General features: G+C 48.2%; 1 protein-coding gene, 1 non-coding gene and 1 pseudogene across 3 annotated transcripts in view; 2 read left to right on the top strand and 1 right to left on the bottom strand.

The window, feature by feature from the left end:
- Window positions 1–21876, top strand: part of UPF1 (UPF1, RNA helicase and ATPase) — a 32151-nt gene that overhangs the window by 4368 nt on the left and 5907 nt on the right. The window contains exons 2-18 of one of the 2 annotated variants that reach the window (XM_011366749.2): window positions 7641–7783; window positions 9228–9317; window positions 11467–11634; window positions 12007–12187; window positions 13335–13496; window positions 14112–14196; window positions 14378–14476; window positions 14995–15103; window positions 15208–15367; window positions 15467–15585; window positions 16031–16195; window positions 16286–16400; window positions 16893–17036; window positions 17407–17620; window positions 19918–20035; window positions 20345–20501; window positions 21108–21250. In XM_011366749.2, the coding sequence (XP_011365051.1) occupies window positions 7641–7783; window positions 9228–9317; window positions 11467–11634; window positions 12007–12187; window positions 13335–13496; window positions 14112–14196; window positions 14378–14476; window positions 14995–15103; window positions 15208–15367; window positions 15467–15585; window positions 16031–16195; window positions 16286–16400; window positions 16893–17036; window positions 17407–17620; window positions 19918–20035; window positions 20345–20501; window positions 21108–21250 (2372 nt within the window). Of the gene's footprint in view, window positions 1–7640; window positions 7784–9227; window positions 9318–11466; window positions 11635–12006; window positions 12188–13334; window positions 13497–14111; window positions 14230–14377; window positions 14477–14994; window positions 15104–15207; window positions 15368–15466; window positions 15586–16030; window positions 16196–16285; window positions 16401–16892; window positions 17037–17406; window positions 17621–19917; window positions 20036–20344; window positions 20502–21107; window positions 21251–21876 lie in introns of both variants that reach the window. The other variant, XM_011366748.2, reaches the window with a different exon arrangement.
- Window positions 4701–4773, top strand: TRNAV-GAC. Its single transcript has one exon. It is a non-coding gene; the product is annotated as a tRNA-Val (tRNA).
- On the bottom strand, window positions 21663–21781 carry LOC111744067 (annotated as a pseudogene).

Below are 21876 nucleotides of genomic sequence, written 5' to 3'. Positions count from 1 at the left end.
AATCATCTCAGTGCCGCTGCCCAGCATCACAAGAGTATCATACCCACATACTGCTAGCCCAGGAAAATATCAAACTTCAAAGTATGGGTTCTACTGAATGCATATCGCTTTCACACCATCATAAAGTTGAAAAGTTGTAAATCGGGGACTGATTCCGTTTCTTTAAAGCTCTAGGAACTGCTAGTTAAATTACAGTAATAGAAAGCAGATCCGTGCTGGGGGGAAGGGAGGAAAAAATGGAAAGAGAGATGACAAAGGGCACCAGGGGACTTGGTTGGGGGTGATGGATGTGTTCATTGGATTATGGAGATAACATTGACCACTTGAGTAGCTCCATTTTTTAAAAAGGCTGGAAATGCCACTTTGAACTTTCTTACCTTGGTGGTGGAACAGTCACCCAGAGTTCTGTGGTCCAGCAGAGAAACAAGGCAGTTACCCAAATGTGGGGCTGCTCTGAGTGTTAACAGCAACTTTGTTCACGGGAGCCCCAGACTGGAAACAGCCCGATGACCCTCAACAGGCCACCGATACACAAAGGCTCTTCCTCAGTTGTAATCCTGTGTACACAAACTTAGGCTTTTTCCTTTTCAAGTGGTAAGGTACTTGGATAAAGAGTTGTTACCTGGTCTTCAAAACCATACTCCTACTGCCATCAGAATTCATGGAAGACTGTCCTCACATATCCTTGACCATCATAGAAACAAATCCTCTTCTGCTTCCTATCTGTAGCTTATGATGAAGAGGAGTGTTTGATATAGTCCAGGGGTTCCTAAAAGTGGTGAGTTTGAAATTTGAGTCAGACTTTTTTCATCTGGTTTTGTGGTTATGCAGTTCAGCTCTGATATAAGCACATCTTGAGAAAATCGGAGATAAGCTGGTAACTATGCAGGAGCTCTAGCAAGTGTTGGTCCAGCACTTTTTCCCTTATTGGATTTCTCAGGTTTATTTCCAAATGGTGAGGACTCTACCAGCATTTAGGACAAAGGGAGGGCTTACATGTCGTTTAATGGTGAGTAAGGGAAATGACTTCTCAATTCTATCCATTTCTTCACTGGGATTCAGCAAGATTGGGGAGAAAATTAACACCAGTACAATACCAGTGTTAATGAAAAACCAGAGTTCTCTCTCAGTCTAGTTCCCACAAATCAAAAAGACATGTTTCTAGTAGCTTCATTGAGTTGTGATCACATACCGTAGAGCGTTCTTGTTTATAAGTTTGCAAGTCAGTGTTTTTCTTGTAAATTTACAGGGCTGTTTGACCATTACCATAGTCACTTGCTGCCTTCGATTTCTCCTTCACACTGCTTTTTCTTTCCTCCTTTTTTTCTCTTGCTAATCTTTGAAGTCTTTTGTCAACTGTAACATAGGGAAATTAGGTGACCCAGGCTCAACGACTCCTGGTCACACACTGGGGAGATGTGCCGCCCCATGCGCTGGGCCTTTCACTGGGGTTCAGAGGCAGGAGCTGAGGCCTGGGAGCCCTCACAGGTCTGTCTTTACTTCTGTCCCCTCTGTGCAGGCGGTCAGGCCAGCCTCTTCAGCCTGGTCCCTGACTCCCGCCTTCTCAGCAGTTCTGCTTGCTGTGCTCTGGGAAGCTGTGGGGTCAGAGTGAGTCCTTTGCCAACTGCAGCTGCTTTGTTAGAAATGATAGGTGCTGCCCAGACTGTGGTTGGCCTTAGGGATGGTGAGAGCTCAAAAGAAAGAGTCGTTTGCCCTGCAAAGGGAGAGCCTTTGTGAGTGGTAGTCCTTGAGTTGTCAGGAAGGTGCGCCCACTGGGTGGAGGGGTGGGCACGGGGTACAGCATAGGGCTTGGCATGGAGAGTGGGTGTAGACTATAGCCGGTGTGCCAATCTGATGGGTCTAGGCTGGATCTTGGAGCCTTGCGGAGCTACTGAGGAGCGCTGTGACCTCACTTGAGAGGAAGGGCTCTTATATGGCAGGAGACCCAGCAGAGTGTGGCAATGGCTAGAAGGGAAGCTTAGGAAGAGGGTGCTGTGGTTGGATGTCTGCCTGTGTGCACACAAGTGAATGTACCATACTTATTATGGTACAAAGGCAGTCTTGGAGGCCACTTCTCCTTCCAGGGCATGTGCTCATCCTGCATTCTGTTGCCATAGAGTCCTCACAAGGAGTTGTCTGGAGCAGACACAAGTTCCTATCTGGTTTTTATCAGGGCCCAAGATCCCCCCGACTGAGGCAGGACTCCCCTTCTATGGAGGAGGCATGAGTTGGGGTAGTTCTGCTCAGCAGACCCTTTGGAGGTGCTGCGTTGAGAGGGGCAAGAGGCCTTGGGAGAGGCCCCCACCAAACTGACATGCATGGAGATTGGAAGAGGCAGATTCTGGGCAGTTGTGATAGTCACTGTGGCGGGGTGGTCTTGCGGTGATACAAGAAAGTCCAGCCTGTAGAGGACCATGACACCCAGCTGTGTTCAGTGGGACACATAGCAGAGTGTGGTTTGGAAGTTGCAGAGGGGTCAGCGAGGGCAGATTCTTTTTATCCAGAACCCATTGTTTGTTAGGTGGCACCATGCGATGTTGCCGCCTTCATAAGTCAAACATTGGTTAAAACTAATACATTAGAGGAGGCTAAAGAGACATCAAAAATGTGTGATCATTCGCTGGACCTTGAATTTAAACAACCATAAAGGACATTATTAGGACACTCGGGAAATGTGCCTGTGGGTATTAGATAGCAGTATTGTATCAGTATTGCTCTTGAGCATGAGGCCTGTACAGGCACACCTTGGAGGCACTGCGGGTGGGGTTCCAATCCACTGCAATGAAGCACGTCACGTGAATGTTTTGGTTTTCCAGTGTGTATAAAAGTTATGTTTACAGTATACTATAGTCTTAAATAAGTGTGCAAAATCATTATGTCTAAAAAGACAATGCACATATCTTAATTTAAAAATACTTTATTGCTATAAAATGCTAACCATTATTGGAGCTTTTAACCAATTGTAATTTTTTGCTCTTGGGAGTCTTGCTTTCAATTTGTAGAAAATGCAGTATTTGTGAAAAACAATAAAACAAGGTATGCCTGTATTGTGGTTGTGGGGAGAAAGCCCTTGTTCTGGAACCCATCACTCTGAAATGGATCAGGAAAATAAAAAGTGTGTGCAGAGGAAGAGGCAGAGAGCAGGCATGGTGAAATGTGAGTGATTGGTGGATCTAGGTGCTGAGGGTTTCTTTATGTAGGTTTGAAACTTTTCCAAAAGTTGGGGGAGGCTGGACCTTCTCTTAGCCTTTTCCTGAGGCAGGGCTCAGAGGCCCTGCAGCTCTTTCTGCCTCTCGCCACCCCTGAGGGAAAGGCCATTTCTCACTCTTTTTTATATTTAAACCTTGGGGATAAAAGAATAAAGAGTCCCTTTACAGCTTTTGTGTTTTGGATGAGAAGATGTGTTCTTTTAACCAATAATATGAGGGCCTCTTGGGGTGTGGGTTCAGTTCTAGGTGCTGGAGTCATAGCAGGGAGCAGGACAGGCATAATGGCCCCACTGGGGCCCCTCAGGTGAAATCAGGGGTGGCCTCCGTGGGCGGTGGTGCCCTGTGGACCAAGACCTGTAGAACCAGGAGCCTGCTTTCCAGACGCCAAGGGACAGTGAGTGCTAAGATCTATTTCATGCTGAGTGGTATGACAATATGGAGTCTGAAGTAAAAGTCTGTGATCAAAAATTCTTTCCAGCACATTGAGGGGTAGTTTTTGAGCTTATGCTTTTCCTCTGTGAGGTGAAGTGACCTCTTTTCTTATTGCTCTGATGTGCGCTGTCGGGAGTTCTGTAGTGGGTTGTACGGAACTGTCTCTGGGCAGAAAACCCCTACAGGCCTTGATCAGCTCAGCAACTCATAGATGGACTTCAGATACTGAGTATCCAGAGCACAGGTGGAGAGGGAACTTGTTTCCCCAGTGACATGGTGCCTGAGGAGGGGCTTGGGATACCGGTGGGTGCAGGGAGGCCCGGTACCTCTTGAGCCCAGCAGTACCCAGAGGTCCTGGCTGGGGGTGAGAGGTTGATGACCTTGGAATACCTTAGTCTTATACTGGCCGAAGATGAGGACACCCTAGACTCCTGTCATGTCACTTGACATAGGCTGTGAGTCCTCTCTGTGCCAAATACTTTCTAGTGCTTTAACTCATGTAATTATAGTTTCTAAAGTCACATGTATTTTTTAAATTAATGTTATCTTAAAACTTAACAGAAAGTAGAGGGAGAAACTACCAGTCCAGCTATAGAGGTCAGTTTGTGTTGTGGCCAGATCACAGCTGGGCAGGAGTGAGGCCAAATGGGAGCTGGGAGCACGTGCATTTGTATGTGTGTGCACAAGTGAGAGGGGGCCACACTATACTCCCCTGTGGGGCAGCTGCAGGGTCACTGGGCCTAGAGGAATTTGGACTTCTCTCTCCAGCCTCCCTGGCTTTAGTGGGGGTGAAGAGAGTCCACCCCATCCTGGATCCATATTCTGTTATCTCCCAGGAGTTCCAAGAGTGGACTTAGATTTCCTGTCCCTTATTAAGCCTGGAGGGATCAGTATAGTTTAGACAGCGTCACCACAAGGCTGCTCAGGCTCCCAACGATGAGGGGAGGTGAGGTGTTAGGCAGAATTGGGTAGGATGAGACCACCCAGGTGTTGTATACTTTTTTATTCTACGTACTAATTTTGATGTTTCAGGAGAATAATGATTCTGATATTGGACTTGGTTCCATAGTGTAGCGGTTAGCACGTCTGCTTGACATGCAGAAAGTCCTGGGTTCGTGCCCCAGTGGAGCCATGGTCTATGGTCTACGGCCATGCCACTCTGAACAAGCCCGATATCTGATCTTGGAAGCTAAGCAGGGTCAGGCCTGGTTAGTGCTTGGGTGGGAGACCACCTATGAAGACTAGGTGCTGTAGGCATAAATAATTAAAAAATTAAAAAAAAAAAAGATTCTGTTATCACCAAGAATATTTTCTTTATATGTAAAAATTATGCAACCTGGTAGATTGTACAATTTTAGGAGTTCTTCTAGACTAGGAGTCAGAAAATGTTTTCTTGAAGGACTAGATAGTAAATATTCTAGACTTCAAAGAAGAAGAAGCAAAATTGAGGATATTAGTAGTTATTTAATCCAGTCATTAAAAAATGTAAATACTCTTCTGAGCCCAAGAGGTAGCCCACAAGCTGATCCCATGCTAGACCACCTTCTCAGCCCTCTCCTATAGCATGATATATATGCCCCCTCACTGCCATGAAGTGAAATTCAGATGCCATAACCTGGCTACACACTTTCAGAAAGCCAACCAACATGTGTTCCTAGGTACAGTCACACCAAGAGAAACTGAGCCAGCAGTGCCGGCCCGGTTGGCAGCCTCACACCAGTGTTACCACTGCATTTGTCAGAAGAAACATTGCCAGATGAAGAGGTGACTCTTTGAAGTGATAACCAGATTCAAAATTTCAAACAAAGCACAAGTCACTATTAAAATTTTTTAACAGCCAAGTTAAAAATGGGCAAAGGACTTGAATAGACATTGCTCCAAGCAGGATATACAAATGACCAACAAGCACATGAAAAGATGTTCATTATCATGGAAATTAAAATCAAAACCACAGTGAGATTAAAAAAAAACAAAACACCCCACAGTGAGATACTACCTCACATCCTTTGGGATGGCTGTTTAAAAAGAAAAAAAGATTACAACAGGTGTTGATGAAGAACCATTGTTGGTGAGAATGTAAAATGGTGCACCTACTGAGGAAAACAGTCTGGTGATTCTTCAAAAAGTTAAACATAAAATGACCATATGACCCAGCAACTCCACTTCTGGGTATATATCCAAAAGAAATGAAAGCAGGGCCTCTTAAAAGATATTTGTATTTATATTTGTGTTCATAGCAAGATAATTCATAGCAGCCAAAAGGTGGAAGCAACCCAAGTGTCCGCTGACAACATGGCTAGATAAACAAAATGTCATAAATCTATGCAGTGGAATATTATTCAGCCTTAAAAAGGAAGGAAATCCTGACAAATGCTACAGCATGGATGAACCTCGAAGGTGTTATGCTAAGTGAAATAAGCCAGACAAAAGGACAAATACTGTGTGATTCCACTTACGTGAGGTTTTGTGGAGTTCTCATGATGGATGGTGGTTATGGTTGCACACTGGTGTGAATGTACTTAATGCCCCCTAACTGTTCACCTAAAAATGGTTAAGATGGTACATTTTATATGAATTTTACTAAATTTTTTTTAAAAAAGAGATCAGGAATTCACCAAGAGGTGCTTGTGGTGATGTTATAGCACACTGTCTATGCATTGAAATCCAAAAGTTGATTTTGATTTTTACTTTTTGAAAAGAAACTTTTCAAACAAAGCATACATTTTTCTTGTAATTAATCTGGTGGTTGCCTTCCTGTAAAGAGCATATTAATGTGGTGGCAGACACTGTGAAGTGAATGGGTTCTGATCTGGGCTGAGACCATTACAGACATAAGTGTTCTGTGACAAAATGCTTACTTCCTGACACTGCAAAGGTACCTTTGCAATATCCAGGATCCCCCCCTCATGAGAACCACTGTCCTTAGGTTTATACAAGTGACCTGGCTGGAGCAGTGGATAGGGAAAGTCCCTGTGGGCACTGCTGGCTCAGGCTGCACTGGCCTGAGTGGGCTACTCATGGCATGGCTCTGGTTTTTGGTCTCCCAGCTCTAAGTGGCAGGGTCTGTGCAAGGGAGTGGGGCCATTGTCTGCCTTGGAGCTCCCATCACTGCTCCTGTGCCTCATCACCACAGGATGCTCCTGCTGCCTGATCCAGCCTTGTGTGGGCTGTGGCCCATGGCAAGAGATGACAAACTATTGACTGCTATCTGAGATTCCTGGGGGTTGGCATTAGGATGCTTGTTCCTCTCAGGTGAGCCGAGTCTCCATGCGCTCCTTGAATGGATGTTTAGCTCAGCAGAAGTGCCTGTGAAATTCATGGCTTAGTTACTTAAAGTTGCCTGTTTGTGTTTTTTGCTCTTGTAACATAAAAGGTAATATATTTAGTAAGATTTTTGCCTGAATTCAGAAGGTTATCCTAACATTCAATTTATAATTCATGATCAAGAAAGGCTGCTTTTTGGAGAGGGGACTGGCTGTGGAGGAAGTCTGTCGAATGAGGAAGGAACTGCTCTTCGACATCTCCAGGAGTCGTGACCTTGGCTTCCAGTGCTTAGGCTTTGGGAGGACCGTTCACTGTGTGGGATTCCAGGCCTTTCGGCCTGATATTGTGCAACTTTCCCCAGAGGAGACCTTAACTGGTTTGTAAAAAGTCATCTTGCTCCTATGGCCCTCAGTGATGAGAAGCGTTTTCCTCTGAATCCTGGTTGTGGTTGTGGCTCTGGGGCAGACAGGGTTGAGTCTGGCAGACAGGGTTGAGTCTGGCTGCACAGGAGCCAGGGTGAATGACTGGGGCCACCAGGGCCCTGTTTTGGACTGGGTAGGTTTGATAGGTATAGAGAGAGTGTGAACAGTCAAAGCAGAAGACACAACTGTCTCAAAGCAGAAGCAGGCCAGTGCTTCTTAGGAGGGTCACCGTGGCTGCTCACTTGGGGAGAAGCCATGTGTCCTAGGCCTGGAGGCAGCAGGCTTGCATGATGAAACTGCTATTCTGCGGTAGGTCGGAGGACCTGAAGGCATCCTGCAGAATGGGGCCGTGGATGACAGTGTGGCCAAGACCAGCCAGTTGTTGGCCGAGTTGAACTTCGAAGAAGATGAAGAGGATACTTATTACACAAAGGACCTCCCAGTACATGCCTGCAGGTGAGCGCTGACAGTGGGGGCGTCCCAGAGCCTCTGTATTTTGAGTATGTCTGCTGGCTTCACAGAGGCCACTCCAAAATCAAAGACTGGGCAGGAGGGTGAGCTCATCACCCTCTGTCATCTCTGATTCTCCCAGTGGGTGGGGGAAAGGTTCCCCTCTCTGCCATCCTCAGGCCCTGTGGGTGTTCCCAGTACCTGCCCCACTCACTCACCAGAAAGAACTCATAACATTGGATGAGCATTTGGGTTTATGGAGTAAATAAATCAGCTAAGATTTCTCTTTCAGAGAGATTACTGTTGGATTCTTTAAAATGTCTGCCTCTGATGTATTCAAGATTCCTGAAAAATTGGAATTGAATAGTCAGTGGGTAGACTTGAATGTTGACCAAATTTGGAATTATCATCTAGAGCAGGACCTATCTTTTCCATTTGGACTTATTCTGGCTTTTTTGTTACACGCACATGAGGAAATTGAGACCAAAAGCGGTGAAATGATCTTGCTTAGGGTATTCGGCCAGTCAGGGCAGCTTTTGGCCTGGGTCTCAAATCAGCCCTACCCGCCTCTCTGGCACTGAAGGATACAGTGCAACCCTTTTCCTGCTTTATGGACAGATTTATACTATTTTGGCTTTGTTCGCTCTCATTTACAAGTATTTTTGCATATGTATAGTGATGTATTAGTGTGTTCCTGTCATATACACAGTTATCCTTGGTCCTGGTGAAGCTGCAGCTGGTTGAAGTCTGTACAACCCCTGGCCCTCCCTGCTGTCCCCACGTGTGGGGTGTTGTGGGGAAGGTTCTTGGCTAAAGCACACTCTGGTTTGAGACTGAGCCTTGGCTTCATACACATACAGAACTCTGTGGGGAGCCAATGCTTTTGTTTTTGGTGTGTTGATTTTCAGACAAACGAGGCCAAGGAGTATGTGGGGGGAGGTGCGGGGGGGCTCTCCTGAGGTACTCCTTTTGAGCTGAGGTCAGTCCACGCTCCAAACCCTCTGCTGCTAGGTCTGAGCCAATCTTTTCTCAGAGAATGGTGCCCTCTGCTGGAGCATGAATACAGCGTTGTCACAGCCCACCTTCCATGTGCTAAGTCATGTACCTGAAACATAAGGCCATGTGATACAACACCTTGGGGGTTTTGGGCTCACCTGGCACCTTGAATGGCACTCGCCCCCCGCTGCCCCCCCACACCCACTAGGGGCTTTGCTGCTGTTACTGGAGCATCTCCAAGGGTTTCTTCAGCACTCATCCCCTTCCTGCATTCACAAGGCCAGGAACCCTATGCAGTTAAATGATTGAATGTTGTTAGTAGGATCATTGGGTCTGAGTATGTGTTTAATGAAAAACTTAAAAATGTTGTAAGAGGAAAGAATTTTACATTCTGCTAAATTAAAACCAGAGAGCAACCTTTCAGCTTTAACTGTTATTGTTTTGACTTTTTTAGTTACTGTGGAATACACGATCCTGCTTGCGTGGTTTACTGTAATACCAGCAAGAAGTGGTTCTGTAACGGACGTGGAAATACTTCTGGCAGGTAGGTATCAAGCTGAGCATGTGTCTTTAATCAGGCTGTGCTCAGATTTGTGTGTGTAAATTATGGAAATACTGAAGCAAAGCACAACATAAAATCGCACTAACAAACCTGGGTTTTTCCCTCCTCTGTGACGGGTTTAACTTAAAACAGATGGTAGTGTGTGAATGCCTTAATGTATTTACCCTTGATTTATTCTCTGGTTCTTTTTATTATGCAAGTAGAGTTGGCTTAATTCTCATTCCCAGTTTTTATTTATATTTTTCTGCAAAATGAGCTCTTGGCATGCCCGTTCATCTTCATTATAGGGTGCCCGGTGAGTATGTTTACAAGATGGTAACGGGCATCCATGAGCTACTTCCTGAGAAGGCTCCCTTAGGCCTGAGCTCATCTGAGTAGTCCTGAGGCTAACGGGCCAGATCCTGAATTGTCAGATTAAATCAAGTTGACCCAACAGCAGGGTTCCCTCCTGCTGCTGATCAGCAGCATCTGTGACTGGGCCCATGCTTATGTTTGGTGAGAGCAGCGTGGTGCTAGTGCTTAGATTCTGGGGAGAGTTGACCTGTCTAGCTTGAGCACTGGAACTACTCAGCCCCTGCTTCTGTCTCCATTGCCACAGGAAGTAGAGCAGAGTCTCAGTGGGACAGGGCTTCAGGTCATCAGCAAGGAAGTGGAATCTTCTGAAGTTCATGTTTTGGAGAAGTGACAAAAGTCCATAAGCAGGTTTATGTGCACAGAGCCCCCACCCTTCCTGTGCCTTCAGCAGTCTAGGGCTGGGCCTCACCATTGTGCCGCCTGGGAACACAATGGTTAGATTTCGGGTCATCTGAGAGTTGGGATGTGAAATGTGGAGTTCTGAGAAAGGCCAGAAATGGGGCTGATGTTTTTGAAAGACTTCAAAGGAAAAGCATCTTCAGGGTTACCAAAAAGAGACATGCGTCTCCTTTTCTGAATGTTCTGGGCAATTTAAGTGTTACCATGTTTGCATTAGCTCCTCTCCTATAGGAAAAGCAGTTAAATAAAACTTGTCTTAGTTGGCAACTCCAGCTTCCGGTCAGCAGAGCCAAGATCGGGGAAGTGAGGGAAGGGCCTCTAACAGAAAACAGGCTCAGTCAACCATTGTTGCATGTTCTACACAAGGCCCAAGTGAAAGATGATAGGCAGCCCATTGCCTTCAGAGAGCTGCCAGTGTAGTGGGATGAGGTAGGCACAGAAAGAACAAGAGGAAACCGCTAGTTCTGGTAACATGCCTAGTGATGGTGGCTCTAGAGAGGAGTGGGAGACTTTGAGGAGTGCCGAGAGTGGCAGTGGTTGGTTAGATGGTCTAATGAGTTTTGCGGAGCCAGAGAGGGTTAGAACATTGGTGTCTTAGCCGAACCTTGCAACAGAAGCGATTTCAGAGGGGAAGAGAGGGTGGCAGCAAGGAGTGTCCAACAAACCCACAGCCAGACTACAGAGAGCCCGAGGCAGGGCCTGCACTGCACATGGGCCCCAGCAAGGCTGGCTTGGCATAAGGAGGTCCTGGTTTAGGTGAGCTGTGACCTGAAAATGAGAACAACAGTAGAGCCCTGACCACGCCGAGATGTCGAGGTTTCAGAGGGTTCAATGTCAGCCTTGTGCTTCCTGAGAGTAACCCTGAGCCCCACTACTCAGTTTTTTATTGTCCTCATGTTTCTAATACATGTGCTTATCAAGTTTCCTGGCCTGCAGCAAATTAGGAGGAGCAGTTGCTCCTGGCAGCCAGCACAGGGTCCTTGAGAAGTTACTTTGAAAGAAGCAACAGAGAAGCCACAAGGAGTGAGAGGATCTGGGAAAAGGGCAGCGGCCGGGGCTGCAGCCATAGATCCAGTGAAGCCTGATAAGTTGTATTTAAGAAAGCAAGAACTGAAAGAAGAAGAAAAAAGGCAGAAACCATGTGAAACATGTTAGGAAAGTTTTCCTTAAAAATGTTTCAAGTTGGGTTGAATTTTGCGCTCAGTGGGGAGCCAGTTCTGGGGCAGGCTGGTCCCCTGGGATGCCAGATGGATGAGGTGTGACCGCCCCTGCTAATGGACCGTGAACGGTACCGGAACTTTTAATGGGGGGCTCAAGAATTGGAAGTGGTGAAAAGCCAAACCTCGGGTGTTAACTATTTATCATTTCCTGGTTTCAGCCACATTGTAAATCACCTTGTGAGGGCAAAATGCAAAGAGGTGACTTTGCACAAAGATGGGCCCCTGGGGGAGACGGTCCTGGAGTGTTACAATTGTGGCTGCCGCAACGTCTTCCTCCTTGGCTTCATCCCTGCTAAGGCTGACTCGGTGGTAGTGCTGCTGTGCAGGTGAGGGTGCCTTGATTTCCCCGGCGGGCTAGCTCTGACTCAGTGGAACTTTAACATGCTTTAAAAGAGTTTCTGCTGACCAGCAAGGTGTGAGGACGTTTGGGGATTAGGGCTTGTTGGAGAGCTGGGAATGTCAAGTAACTCTTGGGGTGTGTTCTCGTTAAATCATAAAAACAATTCTGTAAAACCAAAGTCTGTTCTGAGTTTTAAGAATTCAGAGCTCAAATGTGTGGGAGATGTGATTTATTACTAACAATGCAAAGGTAACGTGATCACAATAAAATGCAGGGACCAGCGCCTCAGGGTGAAAGGTAAGCTTTGGGGCAGAGGTCATCCTCATCTGAATGCTCTTGCTCTCGGGGCTTCTTACAGGCAGCCTTGTGCCAGTCAGAGCAGCCTCAAGGACATCAACTGGGACAGCTCGCAATGGCAGCCCCTGATCCAGGACCGCTGCTTCCTGTCTTGGCTGGTCAAGATCCCTTCAGAGCAGGAGCAGCTGCGGGCTCGGCAAATAACCGCTCAGCAGATCAACAAACTAGAGGAGTTGTGGAAGGTGAGGCCTGCTGAGAATGCAAATCCTCAACAACCAGTTTCCTGTAGACCCCAGGGGTGGGGAGGGCTGGTGTCTTCAGAAATAGGAGATTCCGGGAAGGAACTCCTGGGAGGCTCTGTAGCCTCTGCCTGGAGGGGCCCTGAAGGGAACTGGCCCTGGACAGCTGTGGGTGGATGTGGAGACGGGGCCTGAGTAGACAGAACTGTGAGTGCACTTAGACAACTCATTGGGTCTGTGTTGTGTCTGACCTTAGGCGACACCAGGCTGGGGGTGAGCATTCAGTGGGAAAGGGGTTGGAGTCCTAAAGGTCAGAGACTCTCAGCCCAGAGCAGCCAGATGACTGAAGGGAAGAGTGACTCCCCTGGGCAGGTGGTAGGGGGTTACCCTGCCTGCAGACCCAGTTCTCCTGGGAAGCCCTTCTTTGGTTCTGGCTGTTTAGACTTTAAAGTTTTAATAATGAGACTGGAAATTTTAATTAGACACCGATATAACCAGAAATCTTAAATGTGAATTTTGAATATAAGTCAAAATGTTTTTCAGGCATCATGTAGCAAGGAGCCTTTCCACTTCCATCTTCAGGTTGCCACAATTATTTCATCATTTCTGTTTATATCCAAACAGCCCAGATACTGTTCTGTCCCTGCCAGGGAAAAGTACACCACCCTGTTGGTGCAGTGTAGGATCAGGAGGAAATGGGGAGATGGGCCTCCCCTTCTGTTCATACAGCCAGAGGAACGAGGAACCAGTGGTCTTTCTAGTGGTCTGGAAAGTGCCGACCCTCCCAGTTCAGGGCCAAGCAATTGTGGAGGACATAGCCATTTGATGGTGTAGGTGTGTCCTCTGTGTATTTGGGGTGTCATCACTAAGATTCACCCTGTTGGTATAACCCTATTGGGAGAGTTAGGAGCAGCAGTTGAGGTGCGAGGAGACAGACATCCAGCTCCCTGTGCCGTGTGGACTTCTCCACATGGGGGCTCTCCCACAGGGTGGACACTAGTGGCTGCCGACCGCTCTTCTTTGCATCAGCCCAACATCAGCTCCAAGAAATGATGAGTGTGCTCCCATCCCTCTAGTGACCCATGGGCTCAAATATAATTCATACACAAGTGAAACAAGTGATGAACCTGGTGTGGTCTTTATCTTCTAGGAGAATCCTTCTGCCACCTTGGAGGACCTAGAGAAGCCGGGGGTGGATGAGGAGCCGCAGCATGTCCTCTTGCGGTATGAGGATGCCTACCAGTACCAGAACATATTCGGGCCTCTGGTCAAGCTGGAGGCCGACTATGACAAGAAGCTCAAAGAGTCCCAGGTGATGTGGTGTGTGCAGGAGGGTATGGTCGTTTTAACACATCTCTCCTGAGGTCTGGGAGGGCGGCTTTCCCTGCAGGCTGCGATGCTGTTCAAGGCCCAGCGCCTAGAGAGAACGAGCCATGGATCGAGGACAAATGCCCTGTCACTCAGCTAGACACTGGCCTGAGTGTTTGCTAATTCTAAATCCAACAAAAGTCCCTTGCAGTTGGGTTTGCAGCCTTTGCCCGCAGCCACAAGCTTCAGACCCAAGGATCGAAGGCACGCAGTGGGCACTCCTTGTGCTGGTCCCACGAAGAATGTGCTTAAGAAGTGAGAGTCCAGGGCTCGTGGGCCATTTCCTCAGCTGTCAGCTTCCTTCTCTCCCTCCAAGGACCTCTGAGAGCCGACATCGATTGCGGGATCCTGGCCTGGTCGTCTTGTGTGGGTTCTGGTGGTCCTAATGGCTTCTCTCCCAGAGGTGCCCTTGTTGGTGTTTCAGGCTGTTGAGTGCTGCTCACTGCACCCCAACATCATGGCTCATGAAGTTGCTGTAGGCCTGTGGAAACCCAAACACATGAGTTCAGACAATGTCTGTGTCATAGGCTAACAGGGCTCTTATTTTTCATGTGCTCAGACTCAAGATAACATCACAGTCAGGTGGGACCTGGGCCTTAACAAGAAGAGAATCGCCTACTTCACTTTGCCCAAGACTGACTCTGGTAATGAGGATTTAGTCATAATTTGGTTAAGAGGTGATTTTAAGTTTTAAAATATTTGTGACCATAAGTAGCATAAAATTCCTAGTTTTGCCCCTGTAAAGTGTCCCTTAATTTGAACTCTTCATGGTGGCAGCCTTAGAGCATGTTGAAAATGCTGGCTTTCTTGTCTTTTCCCTGGAAGATATGCGGCTCATGCAGGGTGATGAGATATGCCTGCGATACAAAGGGGACCTAGCACCCCTGTGGAAAGGGATCGGCCATGTCATCAAGGTCCCTGATAGTATCCTTTGTGTGAAGAAGGGCTTGCAAAGGAGACCTGCTTGGGGGTCACCATGAAGATTGGTCCTGGGACCTTGGGTGAAGGGTTTGTCCACGGCTGGAGGGGCCTCTTTGAGTCGTGTTTATTTCAAAGCACTGAGCCCTTTCTTCAGGCGGGCTCTTGAGTGCACACCATTTATGTAAAACGGATAGAAGCACTACTTTGCCTGGAACTAGGGTACTTTGAGCTCTGCATCTCAGGGCTCTCAGAATCTCACAGTTGGAACCCGGCCTCTGGATGTGGGTGCTCCATCCTGGCATCCAGGGCGATGCCTCAGGGATTACGGGGTAATTGGGGGTAAGGGGCTGGCTGCAGGGGATCCAGACATCATGAGCAAAATTGTTGGTGAGTACATAGTTCTCACTTGCTGTGTCGTCACCTTTGGGTACAAAGGGAGGATTATGTCTCTAACCAAATGAGGACTTCTAAGAAAGGTAAACCAGCTTGTGACAAGGATGAGCCTTAACTCAGCGGCACAGATTACGGTGATGAGATTGCCATTGAGCTGCGGAGCAGTGTGGGTGCACCTGTGGAGGTGACGCATAACTTCCAGGTGGACTTTGTGTGGAAATCCACCTCGTTTGACAGGTGCGTCTGCCTTCGTCTCCAGCTCTAGATGATTCTCTTGTCCCAGGGGCAGGGCTTCCCACCAGTCCACCTGAACATGTGGCTGACCTGGCACTTCCCCACAGGATGCAGAGTGCACTGAAGACCTTTGCTGTGGATGAGACCTCCGTGTCAGGTTATATCTACCACAAGCTACTCGGCCACGAAGTGGAGGACGTGATCATCAAGTGCCAGCTACCCAAGCGCTTCACAGCACAGGGGCTCCCTGACCTCAACCACTCTCAGGTTCTCACTGTCTAAGGGGTGGGAGGTACCTGGCCCACAGAGGTGCTGGGTGAGGGCTCCCGGGGCATCTGTACCCCTAACAGTCACTTGTATCTCAAGGTTTATGCTGTAAAGACTGTGCTGCAGAGACCTCTAAGCCTGATCCAGGGACCACCAGGCACGGGGAAGACAGTAACCTCAGCCACCATCGTCTACCATCTGGCACGGCAGGGCAATGGGTAGGGGTTAGCAGGCCTATCTTTGGGATGTCTTGGGGGCGATCTATTAGCTCGCTGCATTTTATATTGTAATAGATCCGGCCTCTCTGGTTGCTTTTAACAAGCTAGTATGCTGCTCTCCAAGGCAGCACATGTCAGTGACATCTGGGTGGTGCTGTGCTGTGCACACTTTGGAGCTTGGAAAGTCTTCACTATGCTTACAGAGGTGATGATGTGGGTGTATAATTAGCGGTGCTTTGCACAAGTAAAGTGAAAACTGGGTAGGGACAGGAAGCCTTCGACTGCCTTTGTTTTAAGCTGCTTTTGCATTGTACCGTTCCTGACTTTAGTCTTAGATCTGAGCTGGTTCCACTGCCTGTGATTGTAAACAACAGGCTTGGCTACTTAGCATTTCTTGAATCTCCTCTGAGCGAGCACTGAGACATTCATTCACCTTCTGTTGAAGGCCCGTGCTTGTCTGTGCTCCAAGTAACATAGCTGTGGATCAGCTGACGGAGAAGATCCACCAAACTGGGCTGAAAGTTGTGCGGCTCTGCGCCAAGAGCCGCGAGGCCATCGACTCCCCGGTGTCATTCCTAGCCCTGCATAACCAGATCCGGAACATGGATAGGTGAGTCTCAGGTACCCAGCTGAGAGGCGCATCTTGTCTGTGTGGCCCTGGTGCACACTCCACGCCACTGACCTGCCCCTGTGCTTCCAGCATGCCAGAGCTGCAGAAGCTGCAGCAGCTGAAGGATGAGACTGGGGAGCTGTCATCTGCTGATGAGAAGCGGTACCGAGCCCTGAAGCGCACGGCCGAAAGGGAGCTGCTCATGGTGAGGGCCTGGGCCTTAGGGACTTTGGGTGTATTACTTGCTTTTGGAAGATACTTGGATACCCTATTTTATTTGCCTTCTCTGAGATCACAGACATGATTTTTGAGTAGTTTCCACTCCCTGCTAGCTTCCCTGCTGCTGGAAGCTTGGGATCCTGATCCGAACCCTTGGGGTAGGTCTACTCTTTCATGATAAACTAACCAAAAGTGAATTCCAACCCGTTGCCTGGCTCAGCACTGCCCCTCAGAGGCTGTCTTAAGCACCAAACCGTCTGTATTGAGAGGTTTTCTCCAGTGAAGCCTGACCACTTAGGATCTCAAAAGTTTGTGTCAGTGCAGCCTGGATAGTGGATGCTGTCAAGGAGGGACAGTTCATTTCCATGATTGTCAGGTGGGCGGGGACCAGAGCAGCATCCTGTCCTGCTCGCCCTGTGGGGCTTGGTAAACATATACTGTGCAAGTGCCCCTGATGATAACATGATCGTTTCTCCAGAATGCGGATGTCATCTGCTGTACGTGTGTGGGTGCAGGGGACCCCAGGCTTGCCAAGATGCAGTTCCGCTCCATTTTAATTGATGAGAGCACCCAAGCCACCGAGCCAGAGTGCATGGTCCCTGTGGTCCTCGGAGCCAAGCAGGTGAGCCATGCTACTTCCATGTTGGTTTTGTTTGAAAACTGGTGTGCATTCTCTCTTGTTCCACTTCTATGTAATTCTTAATGCTAGAGTTTTTCTTAAACAGGCTATGTGACGCCCCGGTAGAGCTCAGGGATGCACAGTGGGCCTTTTGTGGGGGTCTTTGAAGGGCCAGGTGCCTCACAGAGCCATCTCCATGTGGGTCTTGAGTGCACATCTGAGTGTGCTTCATATCTGTGGTGGGCAATTTTCCCATGCCTGGTCAGTATCTCAACCCTGGAACTCGTGTGGTTCTGTGGTTATGTGGACTCTGAGTGGACATCTAGGCTGCTTCGTGTTCAAGCTTCTCATGTGTGTGGGCCTCTCACAACAGCTGATCCTTGTGGGTGACCACTGCCAGCTCGGCCCCGTGGTGATGTGCAAGAAGGCGGCCAAGGCCGGGCTGTCTCAGTCGCTGTTCGAACGCCTCGTGGTGCTGGGCATCCGTCCGATCCGCTTGCAAGTCCAGTATCGGATGCACCCTGCGCTCAGCGCTTTTCCGTCCAACATCTTCTATGAGGGTTCTCTGCAGAATGGCGTCACAGCAGGTAACACTCAGAATGGGGAGGGGTACAAAACCTGCCATCACTTCTTTCCAGAGTGGCCTTACTTAGCAACAACTTATATGTGGGGGGGGCGCCTCTGATAGGCATTGTGGTCAGCAGGACAGCATGTCCACTTTAGAGTGTGGGACTACGTCTGGGTGTGGACAGAGTCACACAGTTGCTAATTAGCATTCACCCCAGGAGCTGGTCACACGCAGCACAAGAATAGGCAGTTCTCAGAGCCCGTGCCCTGGGGTCCACAAGATGGAGGGGAAGGTTGGTGCAAGATTCCTTTTCATAGTTACAATGAGGTGGCATGTAATCTTCACTGTGCTGACACTTGCACTGATGATGCAGAGCAGTGCTGGGGGCTAATGGGGGCCTTGGTGTGAGTCTGTGTGGTACCACTAGACTGCTCTGTGTTGTCACTACCACATACTTGGCAGCAAGCAGCATCCTAAGTGCACGTCCTCTTGACACTGGCGGGTGTGAAAGGTGCTTGAAGGAAGGGCTCTTAGACACACTGGTTTTTAAGATGCAGGATATTTGGTGTGTGCATTCTTGAAAACAAAGCAAGCTTGTGGCTTCAAGGAAAACAACTAATCATATTTATCACCAGTGATAAAATCCGAGTATTCAATGGAAATTGGTATTTTAGAAAACTCATGTTCCGTAGCATGAGCTGACTGAGTGTCCTTAATGCTGAGTAGTTTTTCTGATGAGATTGTGGTGGCATCTGTAGGGGAGTCAGTAGGTACCTTTTATCTCAGCGGCCAGCAAGGGTGTTGTAAAGTCACTCGGGTCAAAGGCTATTCCAAGTGCTAGATAGAGTAGAAAGGCCATTGTCACAGATCTGCACGGCGCCTCCCATCTGGCTTCAGTGGAGAATCAGGTGAATCCATAAAGGCTATAAAACACGTCACCAGCTTGTGGGAGACCGCATGCAGGAGCAGATCCCAGTGAACTAGATAGCGTAGCAAGTTGCACATATTCACTAAGTTTATTCTTTAGTGGAAAATACGGTAATTTTTCATTAAAAATTTTTTTGAAGTTTTGTAATGTGTTTATTTTTTAATTAAATAATCGATATCTTAAACTTTTAGGTTTTAAAATGCAGCAAACATCAGTAGGTGTAACCCATGGAAACATATTTTGACCCCTCAACTCTTCAGAGTATAAAGGGCCTTGAGTTTGTCATTAACTCCAGCAGCCATCATGTTGACTTTGTCTAGCCCCACTTAGTAGATGAGGAGGCTGATAGCACACCTGTCCAGGGCCACACAGCTGCTGTGCAATGTGGTCTTAGGAGTTACTGCCATGGCTGCCATCGCTGTGGCACTTAGAATGCTGCTGGTCCATCAGGTGGTAGCACCAGGAAAGGCCAGGCTACAAGGAGCTCATTTGTGATTCTCTGACAAGGTTGGCACTGATGAGAAAGCTACCACTTAGTGCTGGTTCAGGGACTGGTGGTGATTCATTGCTATGGCTTTAGTGCCCAACACACAGACATTACCCAATGAGTATATTTTAGTTATTTGTTGAAGTATAAAGAAGAACCCAAATTCTAAGTGTCCAACTTAGATTTCATAAGTGAACATACCTGTGTCATTAGCACCTGACCAGCCCCCAAGAGCTCCGTCAGGCTTTAGGGGACCCCCATCCAGGGCAGTGCTGGTGCCCACCCAGAACCACTGACAAGGGGTGTCCGGACAGCTGTGGTGGGAGTGTTTACACCACAGAAATTGGTTGGTAGACCAGCCCCTAAATGCAGCAGATGTTGATGGGCCGCCTCCTCATCAGCCTCTGTCTCGTTTGAACTATAGAGACAGACTTGACCTCATTTTCAGATTGACATGAAGGGCATTATATCATGTGTCCTTTCGCATCATGATGGGTTATCTTGGTGCAGAAATACAAGTTTTCTCACACTGATCTTCTGGTTAGATGCAGCTCCTCCAGTCTGGTATGTGATAGACGGGTTGCTCAACAGTGTCATCCACAAAAGCCAGTTGTAGGGGCTTCTGGGTCCTGTGAGGACAGCAGTAAAGATTCTAGAAGGAAACGTGAGAACATCTTGGTGACCCTGGGGCGGGGTAGGGGAGCAAAGGATTTTTAAACAGGCCACAAAGCACTGATGAGTGAGACCTGTTCAGGGAGTAAGTAGCTCTGTGTCATGTTGTGTGCATGGTTTCACACAGTCCTAGCTTTTCGGGCAGGGGACCTGCTAGTGTGGCCTCAGGCTGTGCTTTTCTTTTCTTCTCTGACTGCACGTATTGCCTCTTTTCCCTTCCTGATGACAGCGGAACGTGTAAAGAAAGGGTTTGACTTCCAGTGGCCCCAACCTGATAAGCCGATGTTCTTCTATGTGACCCAGGGCCAGGAAGAGATCGCTAGTTCGGGTACCTCCTACCTGAACAGGTAAGCAGAGGTTTGCCTGCTGTGGTGGTGGCCAGCCCAAGCTGCTGGTTAATGAGGCAAGCTGAAACTGCCCTTCTCACTCTGTTTTGTTCAGGCTCCTCAGCCCACAACATGTTCCCACCTCCCTTGTCATCAGTTTTATGTTGAGCTAGATCCTTTCTATGTCCATGTGTGGTGAGCTTTTTTCTGTCTCATGTGACTCCCTCGGTTCAGATTGGGGCCCTGCTGTGGGCTCAGCTGCCCGTGTGCCTTCCACAGCCTCAGGAGCCCACAAGTGGAGCCTGGGAACTGAACATCTGGTTTCCTTAGGACGGAGGCTGCAAACGTGGAGAAGATCACCACGAAGCTGCTAAAGGCAGGTGCCAAGCCAGACCAGATTGGCATCATCACGCCCTATGAGGGGCAGCGCTCCTACTTGGTGCAGTATATGCAGTTCAGTGGCTCCCTGCACACCAAGCTCTACCAGGTAAGCACCCCATCCCCACACAGGGCTGACCTTGACTGCCTGGCAGGGAGGGTTGCGTTTGTATCTTACCATCCGTCCCGAGTCCTATGTCTCAAGACTATTCCAGGGGTCAGAAGTGTGGGTTAATGTTTATGCATAAAGGTGTTTTTCTCAGGATAGTTTTCAGAGAAGAATTTGAAAAGGCTCCAGGGTTGACCAGTAGAGGTGTGGTTCATGCCACTGTGTAGTAAATGTTTCATAGTTACGAGAATGCTGCTCACTCTTATGTTGACACCGGAGTAAAATGTCCAAATCTGTTATGAGGGTACACAGTTATTTCTCCACATGGAAATGAACCAAAATGCAGAATAATGCTTCTGACGATGATATTTGCTTTCTGTTTTGTGAACTTGGGAACAGTCTCTGATCTTCTGACAAATGTATGCATTTGTTATTGGGAAACAAATTAGCAAGGTTAAAAAGACAACCAAAGTGGGATGTCAAGGACAGGGACTGGGGACCAGCTCTGCGGAGTGAGATTCGATGGTGTATTTGGACATGCTGTATGCAACCTAGGGGTCCTTCAGGGCAGCCTGCTGGCTGGCGATGACCATGTGTCTCCTGCAGGAGGTGGAGATTGCCAGTGTGGATGCGTTCCAGGGGCGCGAGAAGGACTTCATCATCCTCTCCTGCGTGCGGGCCAATGAGCACCAAGGCATTGGGTTTTTAAACGACCCCAGACGGCTTAATGTGGCCCTAACCCGAGCGCGGTACGTGGGCTCAGTTCTGTTGGGCCTTGCAGGTAGCAGTTACTACCTTCCTGCCTCAGAGCTTTTCAGAGGGACTTTCTCTCTGGGTCTGGCTCTGAGAGGGTTCTCACTGCCTGGTCTTCTTATTAACAGCCCTTGCATCCCAGCCACACTCTGGGCTGACGGCATGGGATGTGGGAGGGAGGCTTTGCCAATACTTGAAGTCAAAGGGCTACAGTAGCCAACTGGCTAGCTAGCTTTCTTTTCCTCCCTTCCTTCCTTCCTCCCTCTCTCCCTCCCTCCCTCCCTCCCTCCCCTTTTCTTCCCTTTTTTCTTTTCTTTCATTTTATTTTTTGGGGCAAGGCAACCCTTGGTTGACCTCACAGATTACAAGGACCTTGTCAGCTTACAATCTCTTATTTTTTCTTTTTTACACCTACAGCACCTGGTCTTCCTAGATGGTCTCCCATCCAAGTACTAACCAGGCCCGACCCCGCTTAGCTTTCGAGATCAGCCGGAATCGGGCTTGTTCAGGGTAGCATGGCCATAGTACAATAGCAATTTAGAAAGAAGGGGCTCACGTGCAAATTATCTTTGTTTCTGTATCCTGGTGGTTTTCTGTGACTTTAGTCTCATGGGCAGTGTCA

Source organism: Pteropus vampyrus, unplaced genomic scaffold (assembly GCF_000151845.1).
Source record: "Pteropus vampyrus isolate Shadow unplaced genomic scaffold, Pvam_2.0 Scaffold126, whole genome shotgun sequence".
Classification (NCBI taxonomy): domain Eukaryota; kingdom Metazoa; phylum Chordata; class Mammalia; order Chiroptera; family Pteropodidae; genus Pteropus; species Pteropus vampyrus.
The sequence above is the reverse complement of the archived record's forward strand: the minus strand, read 5'-3'. Positions and strand labels throughout refer to the sequence as shown.